Below are 16,356 nucleotides of genomic sequence, written 5' to 3' on the forward strand. Positions count from 1 at the left end.
ACACACACATATACACACAATTGACATTCAACATTTTTATATCACTTTCAGGTGTACACTGCAATGGTAAGATATTTATATAATCTATGAAATGATCCCCCCAGTAAGTCCGATACCCATCACACACTCTACATAGTCTTTACAATATTATTGATTATACTCCTCGTATGGTATTTCACATCCCTATGACTGTTTTGTGATTACCAATTTCTACTTTCTATCTCTTCACTATCTCCCCCATGCCCATCCCATCTAGCAACCATCAGTTTGTCTCTGTATCTGTGGGTCTGTTTCTGTTTTGTTTGCTTGTTTATTCCATTCTTTAGATTCCACATATAAGTAAGATCTTATGGCATTTGTCTTTCTCTGTATGACTTATTTCACTTAGCATAATATGCTCTACGTCCATCCATGCTGCTGCAAATGGTACGATTTCATTCTTTTTTTATGGCAGAGTAATACTCCATTGTATAAATGTACTACAGTTTCTTTTTTTTATTATTAAAGTTTATTGGGTGACAATGGTTAGTAAAGTTACATAGGTTTCAAGGGTACAATTCTGTAATACATCATCTATATATCACATTCTGTGTTTACCACCCAGAGTCAGTTACCCTTCCAACACCATATATTTCATCCCATTTACCCTCATCTAACACCACCATCCCCCTTACCCTCTGGTAACCACTAAACTATTGTCTATTTCTATGAGTTTTTGTTTCTTTATTTGTTTGTCTTGTTCCTTTGATGCTTTGTTGCTTTCAGTTTCATATCCCACATATCAGTGAAATCTTATGGTTCCTGACTTCTTCTGTCTGAATTATGTTGATTCGCATAATAATCTCCAGACCATACACGTTGTCACAAATGGTAATATTTCATCTTTCTTATGGCAGAATACTGTTCCATTATATTGTTTATCTAATCATCTATCGAAGGACACTTTGGTTGTTTCCATGGTTGTTTCCATGTCTTGGCCACCACAAATAAAGCTGAAATAAACATCGGAGCACATATATCTTTATGGATAAATGTTTTCGGATTTTTTTGGTAAATATCCAGGAGAGTGATTGCTGGGTCATATGATAATTCTATTCTTAAATTTTTTTTTTTAATTAAATTTATTGGGGTGACAATTGTTAGTAAAATTACATAGATTTCAGGTGTACAATTCTGTATTACATCATCTATAAATCCCATTGTGTGTTCACCACCCAGAGTCAGTTCTCCTTCCATCACCATATATTCGATCCCCCTTACCCTCATCTCCCACCCCCCACCGCCCGCCCCCATTACCCTCTGGCAACCACTAAACTATTGCTCCACACTGCCTTCCATAGTGGCTGCACTAATCTGCATTTCTACCAACAGTGTATGAGTGTTCCTTTTTTTCCACAGCCTCTCCAACACTTGTTAATATTTGTCTTGTTGATGATAGCCATTCTAACTGCAGTGATATGATATCCCTTCTGTTTTTTTAATTGCATTTTTCTGATGATTAGTGATGTTGAGCATTTTTTTATATGTGTATTGGCCATCTGTATATCCTCTTTCGAGAAATGTCTCCTCAGCTCCTCTGCCCATTTTTTAACTGGATTGTTTGTTTTTCTGTTGTTGAGTTGTATGAGTTCATTATGTATTTTGGACATTATCTGAGGCATAGTTTGCAAATATATTCTCCCATTCGGTTGGTTGCCTTTGTATATTGTTGATGGTTACTTTTGCTGTACAATGGCGTTTTAGTCTGATTGAGACGCATTCATTTATTTTAGCTTTTACTTCCCTTGCCTTTGAGGTCAAATTCATAAAATACTCTGAATCCAAAGTGCATAGGTTTGTGATTCTTCTTTGTATGTTTTCTTCTATGCAATTTATTGTTTCAGGTCTTACGTTTCAGGTCTTATGTTTAGGTCTTTGATCCAGTTTGAATTAATTTTGGTACATGGTGACAGCAGTTTAGTTTCATTCTTATGCACGTGGCTTTCCAATTCTCCCAGCACCATTTATTGAAGATGCTGTCTTTTCTTCATTGTATGTTTTTGGCTTCTTTGTCAAAGATTATCTGTCCATATTTATGTGGGTTTATTTCTGGGTTCTCAATTTTATTCCACTGGTCTGTGTGTCTGTTTTTTTGCCAGTGCCATACTGTTTTGATTATATTTGCTCTGTAGTACAAGTTGAAGTTGGGGAGTGTGATACCTCCAGCATTATTCTTTTTTCTTAGGATTGCTTTGGTGTTCGGGGTTTTTTGTGGATTCATACAAATCTGATGATTTTTTTTTCCTATTTCTTTAAAAATGCCTATGGGATTTTGATGGGGATTGCATAAAATATGTATATTGCTTTGGGTGGTATGGCCATTTTAACTATGTTTATTCTTCCAATCCATGAGCATGGAATGTCTTTCCATTTATTTGTGTCTTCGATTTCTTGTAAAACTGTCTTGTAGTTTTTAGTGTATAGATCTTTCACATTCTTTGTTAAGTTTATTCCTAAATATTTTATTGTTTTTGTTGCAATTGCAAAAGGAATTTTTTTTCATTTGTTTTTCTGGAATTTCATTGTTAGTGTATAGGAATACAAAAGATTTTTGTACATTGATTATGTAGCAAGCCACTGTACTGTACTCTTTTGTTGTTTCTAATGGCTTTTCGGTGGCGTCTTTAGGGTTTTGTATACAAAGTGTCATGACATTTGCAAAACGTGAACATATATCTTCTTCAATCCCAATTCAGATGCTTTTTATTTCTTTCTCTTGCCTGATTGCCCTGGCTAGGACTTCCAATACTGTGTTGCATAGCAGTGGTGATAGGGGAAAACCCTGTCTTGTTCCTGAATATAGAGTGAAGGACTTCATTTTTCCATCATTGATTATGATGCCAGCTGAGTGTTTGTCATATATGGCCTGTATAATATTATGATATTTTCCTTCTATACCCATTTTATTAAGTGTTTTAATCATAAATGGATATTGTATCTTCTAAAATGCTTTCTCTGTATCTATTGATATAATCATATGATTTTTTTTATTATTAAATTTATTGAGGTGACAATTGTTAGTAAAATTACATAGATTTCAGGTGTACAATTCTGTATTACATCATCTATAAATCCCATTGTGTGTTCATCACCCAGAGTCAGTCTTTTATTCTCTTTATGTGGTGTATCACATTGATCGCTTTGCATATATTGAAACATCTTTGTGTCTGAGGGATGAAACCCACTTGATCATGATGTATTATCTTTATAATGCATTGTTGTATTTGATTTGCTAGTATCAAGTTTAGGATTTTTGCATCAGTATTCATCAGAGATATTGGTCTGTAATTTTCTTTTTTCTGTAGTATGCTTACCAAGTTTTGATATCAGGGTAATGTTGGCCTCATAAAATAAGTTAGGGATCATTGCCTCTTCTTCAACTCTTTGGAAGAGTTTGAGTAGGACAGGTATTAGATCCTTTTTGAATGTTTGTAAGAACTCTCTAGTGAAGTCTTCTGGTCCCAGACTTTTGCTTTTGGGAAGGTTTTGGATGACTGATTCAGTTTCCTTACTGGTGACTGGTATATTTAGATTTTCCAGTTCTCCGTGATTCAACCTAGGAAGGCTATATGTTTCTAAGAACATGCCCATTTCTTCTAGGTTATTGAATTTGGTGGCATATAGTCCTTCACAACTTTCTTGGATGAACCTTTCTTTTTCTGTGGCATCCGTGATAACTTCCCCTTTTTCATTTCTGATTTTGTTAATTAGTGTCTTCTCTCTTTTTATCTTAGTGAGTCTATCTAAAGTTTTGTCAGTTTCATTAATCTTTTGAAAGAACCAGATCTCTGTTGCATTAATTTTTTCTAGTGTCTTTTTGTTCTCTATTTCATTTAGTTCTGATCTGATTTTTTTCTTTTTTTTTTCAATGTTTATTGGGGTGACAATTATTAATAAAGTTACATAGATTTCAGGTGTACAATTCTATATTACATCATCTATAAATCCCATTGTGTGTTCACCACCCAGAGTCAGTTCTCCTTCCATCACCATATATTTGATCCCCTTTACCCTCATCTACGCCCCTCCATCCCCTTTACCCTCTGGTAACCACTAAACTGTTGTCTGTGTCTATGAGTTTTTGTTTCTCATTTGTTTGTCTTGTTCTTTTGTTGTTTTTGGTTTATATACCACATATCAGTGAAAGCTTATGGTTCTCTGCTTTTTCTGTCTGACTTATTTCGCTTAGCATTATAATTTCAAGATCCATCCATGTTGTCACAAATGGTCCTATTTCATCTTTTCTTACCACCGAATAGTATTCCATTGTGTATATATACCACAACTTCTTTATCCATTCATCTATCGAAGGACATTTTGTTTGTTTCCATGTCTTGGCCACCATAAATAAAGCTGTAGTGAACATTGGATCACACATGTCTTTATGGGTAAATGGTTTCAGATTTTTTTGGTAGATACCCAACAGAGGGATTGCTGGGTCATATGGTAATTCTATTCATATTCAATGTCTTATAATTTTCTGAGTACAGATCTTTTACTTCCTTGGTCTAATTTATTCCTTGCATTTGTAAATGGGATTTTTTTCTTAATTTCTCTTTCTGATAGTTCATTATTAGTGTAAGAAAATGCTACTTATTTCTGAATATAAAAATTGTATCCTGCTAGTTTAGTGAATTCCTGCATCAGTTCCAATAACTTTTTGTTTGAATTTTTAGGGGTCTCTATGCATAGCCTCATGTTATCTGCAAATGACAATTTTACTTCTTCTTTTCCAATTTGGATGCCTTTTATTTCTTTCTTTGTGTGTGTGTCTGACTTCTATGGTTAGGACTTCCAGTAATATGTTGAATTAAAATTGTGAAAGTAGACATCCTTCTTTTGCTCTTGTTCTTAAGGGGAATGCTTTTAATTTTTCCACATTGAGTATGATGTTAGTTATGGGCTTGTCTCAGGTGGTCTTTATTATGTTGAGATAGGTTCCCTCTATTCCGACCTTGCTGAGAGATTTTACCATAAATAGATGCTGGATTTTGTCAAACACTTTTTTTGCATCTATTGATATGATCATATGATTTTTATTTTTCATTTTGTTTATAGGGCATATCATGTTAATTGATTTGGGGATACTTAACCAACCTTGCATACCAGGAATAAATCCCACTTGATCATGGTGTATGATCTATTTAATGTATTGCTGAACTCCGTTTGCTAATATTTTGTTGAGGTTTTTACATCTATGTTCAATAGGGATATCAAGACTGTAATTTTTTTTGTTTTTTATTTAATGTCTTTGTCTGGTCTTTGAATCAGGCTAAAGGTGGCCTCATAGAATGAGGTTGGGAGCCTTGCCTCCTCTTGAATTTTTTGGAATAGTTTGAGAAGAAAAGGTTTTAATTCTTTCTTGAATGTTTGGTAAAATTCACCTGTGAATCCATCTGGTCCAGGACTTTTGTTTGGGAGTTTGTTGATTACTGATATGATTTCATTAGTAGTAATCAGTTCAGATTTTCTGGATCTTCTTGAATTAGCCTTGGAAAATTGTTTGCTTCTAGGAATTTATCCATTTCTTCCAGATTGTTCAATTTGTTGGCAAATAGTTCCTCATAGTATTTTCTTATTTTTTATTTTTGTTTTTTAGTATTTTTGTGGTTTCTGTTGTCACTTCTCTTTTGTTTCTGATTTTACTTATTTGGGTCCACTCTCTTTTTTTCATGATGAGTCTGGTCAATGTTTTACTAATATTGTTTATTTTTACAAAAAAAAAAAAAAGCTCTTGGTTTCGTTGATGTTTTGTATTTTTTTAATTTTTATTTTCACTCTGATCTTTATTATTCCATTCCTTCTACTCACTTTCTATCTGGAAGATATATCCATTGATGTCAGTGGGTTCTTAAAGTCCACTTCTATGATTTTGTTACTGTCAATCTCTCCCTTTATGTCAGCCAATATTTGTTTTATATGTTTAGTTCCTCTTATATTGGGTGTTTAGATGTTTACTAGGGTTACATACTCTTCTTGGATTGATCCCTTTATCATTATGTAATGTCCTTCTTTGTCTCTTGTTATTGTCTTTGTTTTAAAGTCTATTTTGTCTAATATAAGTGTTGCTAACCAAGCTTTCTTGTTGCTTCCATTGGTATAAAATATCTTTTTCCATCTGTTTACTTTCAGTGTATGTGTGTCTCTCGATCTGAGCTGGGTCTCTTGTAGACAGCATATGTATGAGTCTTGTTTCCTTGTCCATTCTGCTACCTAATGTCTTTTGATTAGAGCATTTAGTCCATTTACATTTAAACTAATTATTGATTGGAACACAGTTGTTACCATTTTATTATTTATAATCTTGATCTTCTTTTGTTTGTTTGTTTTCTCCCTCTTCTTGTTAAAGAAGTCCCTTTAGCATTTCTTGTAATACTGGTTTGGTGGTAATGAATTACTTTAGCTTTTTTCTTCTTTCTTTCTTTCTTCCTTCCTTCCTTTCTTTTTTTCTTTCTTTCTTTTTTGTCTGAGAAACTCTATCACTCCTTTAATTTTAAGTGATAGACTTGATAGGTACAGTAGTCTTTGTTGTACACCCTTGCTTTTCATCACTTTGAATATTTCCTGCCACTCCCTTCTGTCCTGCAATGTTTGTGTTGAGAAATCAGCTGATAGTATAATGGGAGCTCCCTTGTAAGTAACTAGTTGTCTTTCTTTTACTGCTTTTAGAATTCTCTTTTTGTCTTTAAGTGTTTCCATTTTAATTGTAATGTATATTGGTGTGGGCGTGTTTGGGTTTATCTTGTTTGGACTCTCTGCACTTGCTGGTGTTGTATGTCTATTTCCTTCTCTAGGTTAGATAATTTTTCAGTCATTAATTCTTTGAATAGGTTATTGACCTCTTGCACCCTCTGTTCTCCTTCTGGTACTCCTATGATATGACATTGTTACTCTTGATGTTGTTCCAGAGGTCGCTTAATCTATCTTCGTTTTTTTTGTTTGTTTGTTTTGTTTTTAATGCTTTTTTTTTCTTTTTGTTATTCCATCTGCATGTTTTCGGCTATCTTATCTTTTAAATCTCTGGTTTGACCCTCTGCTTCATCTAATCTGCTGTTGATTCCTTCTAGTGTATTCTTCATTTCAATTACTGTATTTCTTATTTCTGACTGGCTCTTTTTATGGTTTCTATGTCCTTCTTTAAGCTTATATCTTTGTCGAAGTTCTCACTAAGTTCCTTAAGCATTCTTATAATCAATAGTTTAAACTGTCTCTGGTAGGTTGGTTGCCTCCATTTCATTTAGTTCTTTTTCTGGAGGTTTCTCTTGTTCTTTTATTTGGTACATGTTTCTTCGTTTCCTCATTCTGGCTGCCTCTCTGTGTTTTCTCCTATGTATTAGATAGGTCTCCTATGCCTCTCAGTCTTTGTTGGGTGGCCTTATGTAGTAGATATTTTGTGTGGTCCAGGGCTCAGTCTCCCTGATCACCTGTGCGTGTGTTCCAGGTATGTCTTTTTTGTTTGTTGTGTATATTCTCCTTTTTCAGTTGAGCCTGAATTGCTTTTGGTGTGTCAGTAGGTAGATTGACTCTCAGGCTGACTGGTTGTGAGGATTGGCTGTGACCACAGTGTATGAGCTGCTGTGTGGGGGCTGCCCCCTCACAAGAGGTGTGCCCCTCCTGTTCTTGTGCCTATTGAGACCCCCGCTTTGGGTTTACCACTTGTGGGTCTAACCTGGTAATTCTCTGGTATGATCTGAGGCTGGCCTCTGGGTGTGTTGTTTCTGATGCCTCTTGGGAGGGGCTTCCATTCAGGGCCATTTCAACCTTGCTTGTGATCGGCCTTGGGCTGGCTATCTGGTAGGATCTAAATAAATATATGCAATCAGTTGTCTCCTGTGTTTAAACTGGCTTCTTGTGGGGTGGCTTCACTGTCAACTGAGGCCTGGGGCATCTTAACAAAAGGGCCAAGGCCCCCTAGGACTGTTGCCACCTGCTGGCTGCCCATAATGCTCAGCCACTGGAAGAGCCTCCTTAGGTGTGTTGGCTGGGTTCTTTGATCATGTTAACAGTGACCCTGGTGATGCCACCTGAATTATGTGGGTCAAGGCTCCAGGAATTCATGGGGTGTGGCCAATGGTTTCCACAAAGTTAATGCACATTCAGTTCTTGGGCCAGTTCTGCTCCTATGGCCACTCTGAGAAATGCCCTGAGAATACTGCAGCCAGCTGTCGTTTGCCTCAGGCCCACAGATCCCTTGTGCCACCCAAGAAATATTGCAACACGAGCTGGGGCTGACTGTCTGCCACCGAAAGTTTCCCAGGCTGTTGTGGACCATCCTGCTATTGTAGAAGCTTCCAGCAGCTTGTGGGGCAGGACTTGCTGCCTAGGAACGGAGAGTGCCCTTTTGAATACTGCACTAGTTGGGCGGGATGGGGTCCCAGGGATTCACAGGGTGTGGCTGGTGGTTTTTACAGTTAATGCAGATTGAGTTCTTGCACCAGTGCTGAGCCTATGGGCACTCTGATATATCCCCACAAAACACCAGGGGCCAGCCACCCCTTGCTTTCAGCCCCCAGATCCTGAGAACCATCCAGAAAGGCTGTAGGCACATGTTGTTGGTGACCCCCCCCCCACTGAAAGTTTCCCAGGCCTCTGTGGGCCATCTGCTGCTGTATAAGCTTCCAGTTGCTTGTGGGGCAGGACTGGCTACCCAGGAATTGAGAGTGCCCCAGTCAGTGCCACACTAGCTGGGCAAAATGGTGTGTGCATGTGTGGATTTTGCCAGACCAATGCAGTCCCTGATTTAGCCCTGTGGGTATGGGTTCAACACTGGAAAGATGGCTCCCTCCTGTAGGCTACATGAGAGGCAGGCTCCACCCAGGAATAATGGCAGCTATCTCTCTAGCCCTTGCCCTGAAGCTACACAGCTCAGTCTTTTCCTGTATGTCTCTGGCACCTCTCAATTTTCCACCCTTCTGCTGGAGCCTGGGGTGAGTGCTTGCAACTGAGCAAGCCTGTGCGTGGGCCCTTTAAGTGGATGTCTGGATTTCAAGCCACCTTCTTTCTTACTGGGATGTACAGACAGAATTGTGGCTGATTTTCACTGCAAGATGTTGTGGGGACTCTTTTTCCTGGCATAGGACCTCTGGGCTTGGGAGCCCAGTGTGAGGCTGGGATCCCTCACTTTCAGTGGGGACCTCCAGCGCCTAGGTGTCTCTCATGGTGCTCAACCACTACCTGTGGGCTTGGGGTCAGACCTTTTCGTGTCTCTGCCCCTCCTACTGGTCTTGATGTAGCCTCTTCTTTATATCCTTAGTTGTAGGAGTTCTCTTCAGCCAGTCTTCAGATGATTCTCGAGGTTGAATGTTCTGTAATTTAGTTGTAATTTTCATGGCGTCATGGGAGGTGGCAAATATAGTGTTTACCTATTCCTCCATCTTGGACCTTCTTCTAGTGGGAATTCGTCTTTATTTATTTATTTTTGTTTGCATATTGCTAATTCTTCTTGCCTTCTTTTCACCAAGGACTACGATGCCTTCTTTGAAGCCAGAGAAAATAATGCAGTGTATGCCTTTTTAGGCTTGACAGCCCCACCTGGTTCAAAGGTATGATTTTCCTGCTTTATAGGCCATTTTATTGCTGCAGAGTTCTTTAATCAGTAAGATTTCCACGTTTATTAAGACTCAGATTAAGCCAAAGTCCATGCAACACAGTGAAAGGAAATGTTCCTGATCTGCATACACTTAATCCCTAGTAGTGCAGAGAGATGTGCATAATCAAATACACAAATATATGAGTAGGAGGTAGGTAGGGTTACTACCCCATCAAGCTGCCTAAGGCAGCAGTTTCTCATTGACCCATTCACAAATAAGTGGTTAGCAGTTTTAAAGACTGCATTATTCCAGCTGTCATTCACAGTTCTACATTGCTTCTTGGCAGCATCTTTTGTCTTTGTGTGAGGCAAATGCTGGAATCAATCATTCAGATTAACTAAGAGCATTTGAGTTTCAAAAGTGGTCACTAAATTGCTGGCTAAATTTGGGTCTTTTTGGGCGACCGGTTAGCTGAGTTGGTTAGAGCACGGTGCTCTTAACAAGGTTGTCGGTTTGATCCCCTCATGGGACACTGTGAGCTGCGTGCTCCAAAAGTAGATTGAAACAACTACTTGACTTGAAACTGATGGGTCCTGGAAAAACACACGTAAAATAAATAAAAGTTTAAATAAATAAATAAATTTGGGGCTTTTTCTCTGCCAACAACAAATTTATTTTGCAAGTCGCAGTTTTCTCAGTGTTAATGGAGCCCATATAAAAATAATCAAAAATTAAATTGCCTATATAATGACTTGTCTCAAAGCTATGGACTTTAAATATTTCTTTGCCTTTTCCTGTAGGTCTTCTCTACACAGGTTGACTTAATCTGAATGTATGTCCCCTGCTCTATCATTTTATATTTTGCTATTAGCAACTGATTTTATGTTAAGCAGATACTTTGAACTCCAGTCCCTTGTCCAATTTTGAAAACCTGTGTTATTATTCGTATTTTCATTAGATATCAGTTGCTAGCATTGTTATCTGAGTCACTGCAAAATTCTGTTTCCTTGTCAAACTTTCTTGTCCCATGAATAAAATGTCTTATTTTAGGCTTTCTATAACTAACAAATCATAAGAAATGTTAGGTAAGACATTTTTGTTTAAAAAGTTAGTAAAACCCAAATTAATTCATTGATTTCAGTGCAGATTATAGGAAGTATGAAAGGAAGGATAGTCTGTTTTCTGTGACTTTGACTCGCTCTCTTTCAATTAAATGCAGGAGTCATTCATTCATTTGTTCATTCAACAAGTGTTGATTGAATGTCAAGCATTGACTTGACATTGATGGTTGGCAAATACAGAGAATACCCTAACTTCAAAGTGTTTATAACCTAGTGAGGTACATATACACAGATAATTATACAGTAAGTATGTCTGCAAATAATTATAATTTAAGACATACTGTGGTCCAGTCCCAGGAGTTTGGGATCTATGGGCTTGGGTGCAGACATGACCAACGCCAAGAACCACACCACAGACAACCAGTCCTGAAAATGGCACAGAAATGGCATCTAGAAACCCTGATCACAATGATAAGAATCTCTTAAGGGAGTGGACCCCAAGTTCCTGAGGAAAATGCACTTTGCCAAGAAGCACAAGAAGAGCCTGAAGAAGATGCAACCCAACAATGCCAAGACCATGAGTGCATGGGCTGAGGGTATCAAGGCCCTTGTAAAGCCCAAGGAGGTCAAGCCCAAGATTCCAAAGGGCGGTGACTGCAAGCCTGGTCAACTTGCCTACATTGCCCACACTAAGCTTGGAAAACATGCTCAAGGCCACATTGCCAAGTGTCTCAGGCCCTACTGGCCAAAGTCCAAGGCCAAGGCTCAAACCAAGTCCCCAGTACACCTATGCCTGCAGCTGCAGCTCCGCCTCCAGCTCAGGTTCTGGCTTGCAAAGGTGCCCAGGCCCCAATGAAAGCTCTAGAGTAGAGGCCTCTGCCCAATGTGAGGACGGAAGGGCTGGTGTGACCCCTGGGCTGCTGTCTGCATGGGGTTGATGTCCTCCTGTGCTATTTGTACAAATAAACTTGAGGCAGGATCTGTCAAAAGAAAAAAAGACATACTGTGGTACATTCTATACAATTGGTGTGAGTAAGATGCTATGGGCATCCAGAGGTAATAATCATGCATCACTGCTAAGGACTTGGGTGAAGGGTTCACAGAGGAAGTGACATTAGAGCTGTTAGGCATTCCAAAATACTGAGGTGACATTATGGAATCTTTCACAGAAGCAGCAACAGTATACACTACATTTGTATGTAGTTGCATATGATGGTACAGTAGTCCCCCCTTATCCACAGGGGATAACATTTGAAGACCCCCAATGGATGCCTGAAACTATGGATATTACTGAACCGTATATATGCTATGTTTTTTGCCTATACAAACATACCTATGATAAAGGATAATTTATTAATTAGACACAGTAGGAGAGTAACAACAAAGACTTACAATAAAATAGAACAATTGCATACTGTAATAAAAGTTATATGAATGTGGTCTATCTCTGTAAAAGTATTTTACTGTACTGTACTCACCTTTTCAGTTAAAGGAAGCACTTTACAACTTCTCTTTGGTATATCCGAATTGTTGTCATCCCTACACTTGAGTTTTGGGGCCGTTATTAAATAAAATATGGATTACATGAACAAAAGCACTGCAACACCGTAACATTTGATCTGATAACCAAGACAGCTACTAAGTGACTACTGAGTAGGTTTAGTACAGAGCATGGATACGCTGGACAAAGGGGATGATTCACATCCCAGGTAGGAAAGTCTTTTCTGAGGACCAATAAATGCTTTTGACTATTCTTCGTAATTTGCGCAATTGTAGTCCAACCAAAATACACATGGATGTCTGCTTAAGATATTTAAATCTATCTGTTTTGTTTGTTTTTCATTTCAGGAAGCAGAAGCTCAGGCAAAGCAGCAAGCATGAACCTTAAACAATCTACCTTAAGCATCCTGGAAAAGGAATCTCCATTGTTTTTATAAAATAGCAAAATTATCTTGGCTTCAAAATAAATAGGCTTAATGTTGAAATAATAGATTAGTTGGTGTTTTCGCATGCAAACAATCAAAATGAATACATAATTAAATGGGAATGTTATGATGAGGAAAATGGAGGGTGAACATAAAATTTTAAGTAGATATCATGGAATAGTTTTGTTATCTGCCAAGGCATTTTATGTGCTTTAATGAGTTTTAAAAAGCAAACACTTACGACTTCTGTTGGTATTATTATTTCAGCTTAAGTATATCTGTAGCTCTACATTGAGGAATTTAAAAAGGAGAGAGAAAGAATTTGTCTCATGTTCCCAAATTGCGTCATTAATTTTAGTGAACAAAAACATGTACCTTTTTGATGTGATGTTATTGTGACTAAAAAATAGATGCAGGTTATGTTTATGATATGTTAGACATTACAGTTTCCTATGGTAATTATAACATTCCCATTGTTTTGTAGTTGAAACTTCTATGTACTGAACCACAGGTTTTCTAGGCTTCTAAAGATAGTCTTTCACTGCATATTTCAGTGATCAGAACAGATGACCACCCACAATAAAAAAACAGATGCATTCCGTTGACAAGTTCCTTGCTTAAGCTATGATGCAATCCTGTTTCTAAATTGTTTGCCCCAGTGAAATATGCATATGTATGTTATGGAAATGGGATGTTATATATGTTTGAAGTGTCTTCCTTTTGCAAAGAGCTTAGACTTTTAATTAACTTGTAAAATAGGTCAGCATTTATTGCCCAAGACTGTTTTTGAGGGGCTATTTGCTAAAAATATTGTAGTGGTTTCCCCCTTTTAAAACAAATTGTGACTACAAATGCCACTGTCACTAGATATTTGACCTTTTTATTTTAGCATGGGCATATAATACGTGCATACATTAAGCAGAGAGAATATTTTCTATACCTGTATTCGATGAATAGCATGAGTATCAGATAAAAGTGTTCCTTTTTCAAATGTTAATTTAAAAAATTCTAAGAAGACAAGAAACATCATGGCCTAAATCACTTACCCAGGAGATACACATATTGTACTTTAGTTCTACACTAATTTATTACTAAAATCAAACACCCTTTACTTTAAATTACATTGTCATATCATTTGATGTACTCAAGTCTGTACTCTTTGCCAAAATCAACATATAATGAAAACATGGCTTTGTTTACTGGGATACAAACTTGATGTGATGCTTTAAAATAAACTCAGTATTTTTAGAAATATAATTTATGTGTTCCTGGAGTTTCTAAATAACATAATAGTACTTTTAGATTATATATATATATATATATATATATATATATATATATATATATATATATATTTTAGAGGGTGGGGAAGGATAAAAGAAATAATAACAAAGAAAACAATTTGAATGCAATTTCTAAATTTCTTTTTTAGGGTCTTGAATTTTGCGATACACATTGGAGTCAAATAAAGAACTATTCCATTGTTTTGTATACAAAAATATGCTATGGAGCACTCTAGGGAAAACAACGTGCTTTGTAATAGATTCTGGAAAGTGTTTAAAAAATTGGTCAATATTTTTCTGAGCTTTATTAAATACAGATGATTCTGCTTGCAATATTCTATGTGGACATTTTTACTTTTATTTTAGTATCAAATAAGTTAACACTATTAAAAACAGACACTCTTCAAAAATAGATAACCTTTTTGAGATGTTTCTACCTTATAATTAGCATATATGTACATTTAAAGTAAAAGGTCAGATAGAGTCTTCCTAAATTGAAATCTTTCATTTTGTCAACTGAGTACTATATCCGGTAGATACAAGAAAAACAAGTGAAATTCTGATTATTAAGGTGAGTTTTATAAAGAATTTTCACAAAATTTGCTGCAAAATATAACTATTGCTACTTGTTATATTACTTTTGACATCTTTCTGTTTGTAAATCAGACCTGATAATTTGTTATTTTCTATTTCAGAGCTGATTTGACCTTAAGAATATATGACCTTCAGGAAAATTTCCATTTTCACTAAACAATGCAAATTGTTAAATGTCAGCACTTATTTGGGAATCTGAGTATATGGAGAAACAGAATTTTGAAACAAATTGTTAATTACTTGCTTGGGTAAGTCTAAATACAGAGTTGAATTAAATCCATTAATTCAGCAAAAGGAAAAAAGAGAGTTTCACATGGATTTTGGATGATGAAAATGTAGGCAGATTGACATTGATTTTGTTTTTCCTATGTAAAATAAATAGGTATTTCTTTTCTTTTGAAGAATTCCAATAAAACTGATTAAGAGACATTCATATTTGATTAATTTGGACTTTCTGGTTTTCTTCCCCCACCTCCCTAACCTTATCTGTGAATATTATGTCATCTCCCTCCTTTATTAAGCAAACAAAATTTTGAATTTCCACTAAATAGCAACCATGATTTCCTTAACATCTTCTTTGATATATAATTCACATACCATAAAATTGACTCACTTAAAGTATACAATTCAATGATTTTTAGTATACTTTGAGTTATGCAACCATCGCAATTTAAGTTTAGAATATTTTATCACTCAACAAATAAACTATGTATCCATTAGCAGTCACTCCCCACCTCCCACTCCCTCAGCCCTATATAACCATTAATTTACTTTCTGTCACTATGGATTTACTTCTGAACATTTCATATAAATGGAATCATATAATATATGGTCTTTTGTGACTGGCTCCTTCTAGGTACCATGTTTTTAAGCTTCATCCATGTTATATACATCCGTATTTCATTTTTTATTATTGAATAATACTTCATTGTATGGATATAGCCATATTTTGTTATTGTTAATTAGTTAATAGACAGTTGAGGTTTTTTTCACTTTTGGGCTGTTATGTATAATGCTGCTATGAATATTCGTGTACAACATTTTTTGTTGTTTGAACAAGTGTTTTTAGGTGTTCTGACTGTATATACAAGAGTAGGTCATGTGGTAGTTGTATGTTTAACAATCTGAGGATATACCAAACTTTTACAAAGGTGCTGCACTATTTTACATTCCCACTAGCAGTATTAAAGGGTTCCAAATTCTCCATTTTCTGGCCAACAGTTGTTATTATTTGTCCTTTTGAATATAGCCATTCTAGTGGCTATAAATTAGTATCTCGTTATAATTGTGATTTACATTCCTCTGATGACAAAATATGTTGAGCATCTTTTCATGGAATTATGATTATTTGTATATCTTATTTGTAAATATATCCATTTAAACACCCTATCCGTTTTTCTTTCTGTTTCTATCCATTTTTCAATTGAGTTGTCTTTTTATTGTTGAGTTGTAAGTGTTCTTTATATACTCAGAATACAAGTCTTATCAGATATGTGATTTGCAAGCATGTTCTCCCATTCCATGGATTGTCTTTTTATTTTCTTGAGGGTGTTTTTGAAATACAAAAGTTCTCAATTTTGATGAAATCCAATTTGTCTATTTTTTCAATTGTTACTTGTGCTTTTGTTGTCATATCTAAGAAAACATTGCATAATCCATGGTCATAAATATTTACTCCTGTTTTCCTCTCATAGTTTTATAGTTATACTTCAGACACTTAGGTCTGTGATCTATTTTGAATTACTTTTTGTGTATGATATGCATTAGGGATTCAACTTCATTTTTAAATGTAAATGCTATTGTGTTCTTAATCTCTTCCTGATAAATTGTTATTTGTGTATAAAACACAACATATTTCTGAATACTAATTTTTCATCCTGTAACTTTACTAAATTCCTTTATTAGTTCTAATAGTTTCTTTACT

General features: G+C 36.0%; 1 protein-coding gene across 2 annotated transcripts in view; it reads left to right on the top strand.

The window, feature by feature from the left end:
* Positions 1-14,171, top strand: part of SH3BGRL (SH3 domain binding glutamate rich protein like) — a 136,957-nt gene extending 122,786 nt beyond the window's left edge. For both annotated transcript variants that reach the window (XM_074323575.1, XM_019717549.2), the window contains 2 exons: positions 9,501-9,581; positions 12,479-14,171. In XM_074323575.1, coding sequence (XP_074179676.1) covers positions 9,501-9,581; positions 12,479-12,511 — 114 coding nt within the window. In that variant the 3' untranslated portion in view covers positions 12,512-14,171. The remainder of the gene's footprint in view (positions 1-9,500; positions 9,582-12,478) is intronic.
* Positions 14,172-16,356: the final 2,185 nt, after the last annotated feature.

The sequence above is a fragment of the Rhinolophus sinicus genome, chromosome X (genome assembly GCF_036562045.2).
Source record: "Rhinolophus sinicus isolate RSC01 chromosome X, ASM3656204v1, whole genome shotgun sequence".
Lineage (NCBI taxonomy): Eukaryota > Metazoa > Chordata > Mammalia > Chiroptera > Rhinolophidae > Rhinolophus > Rhinolophus sinicus.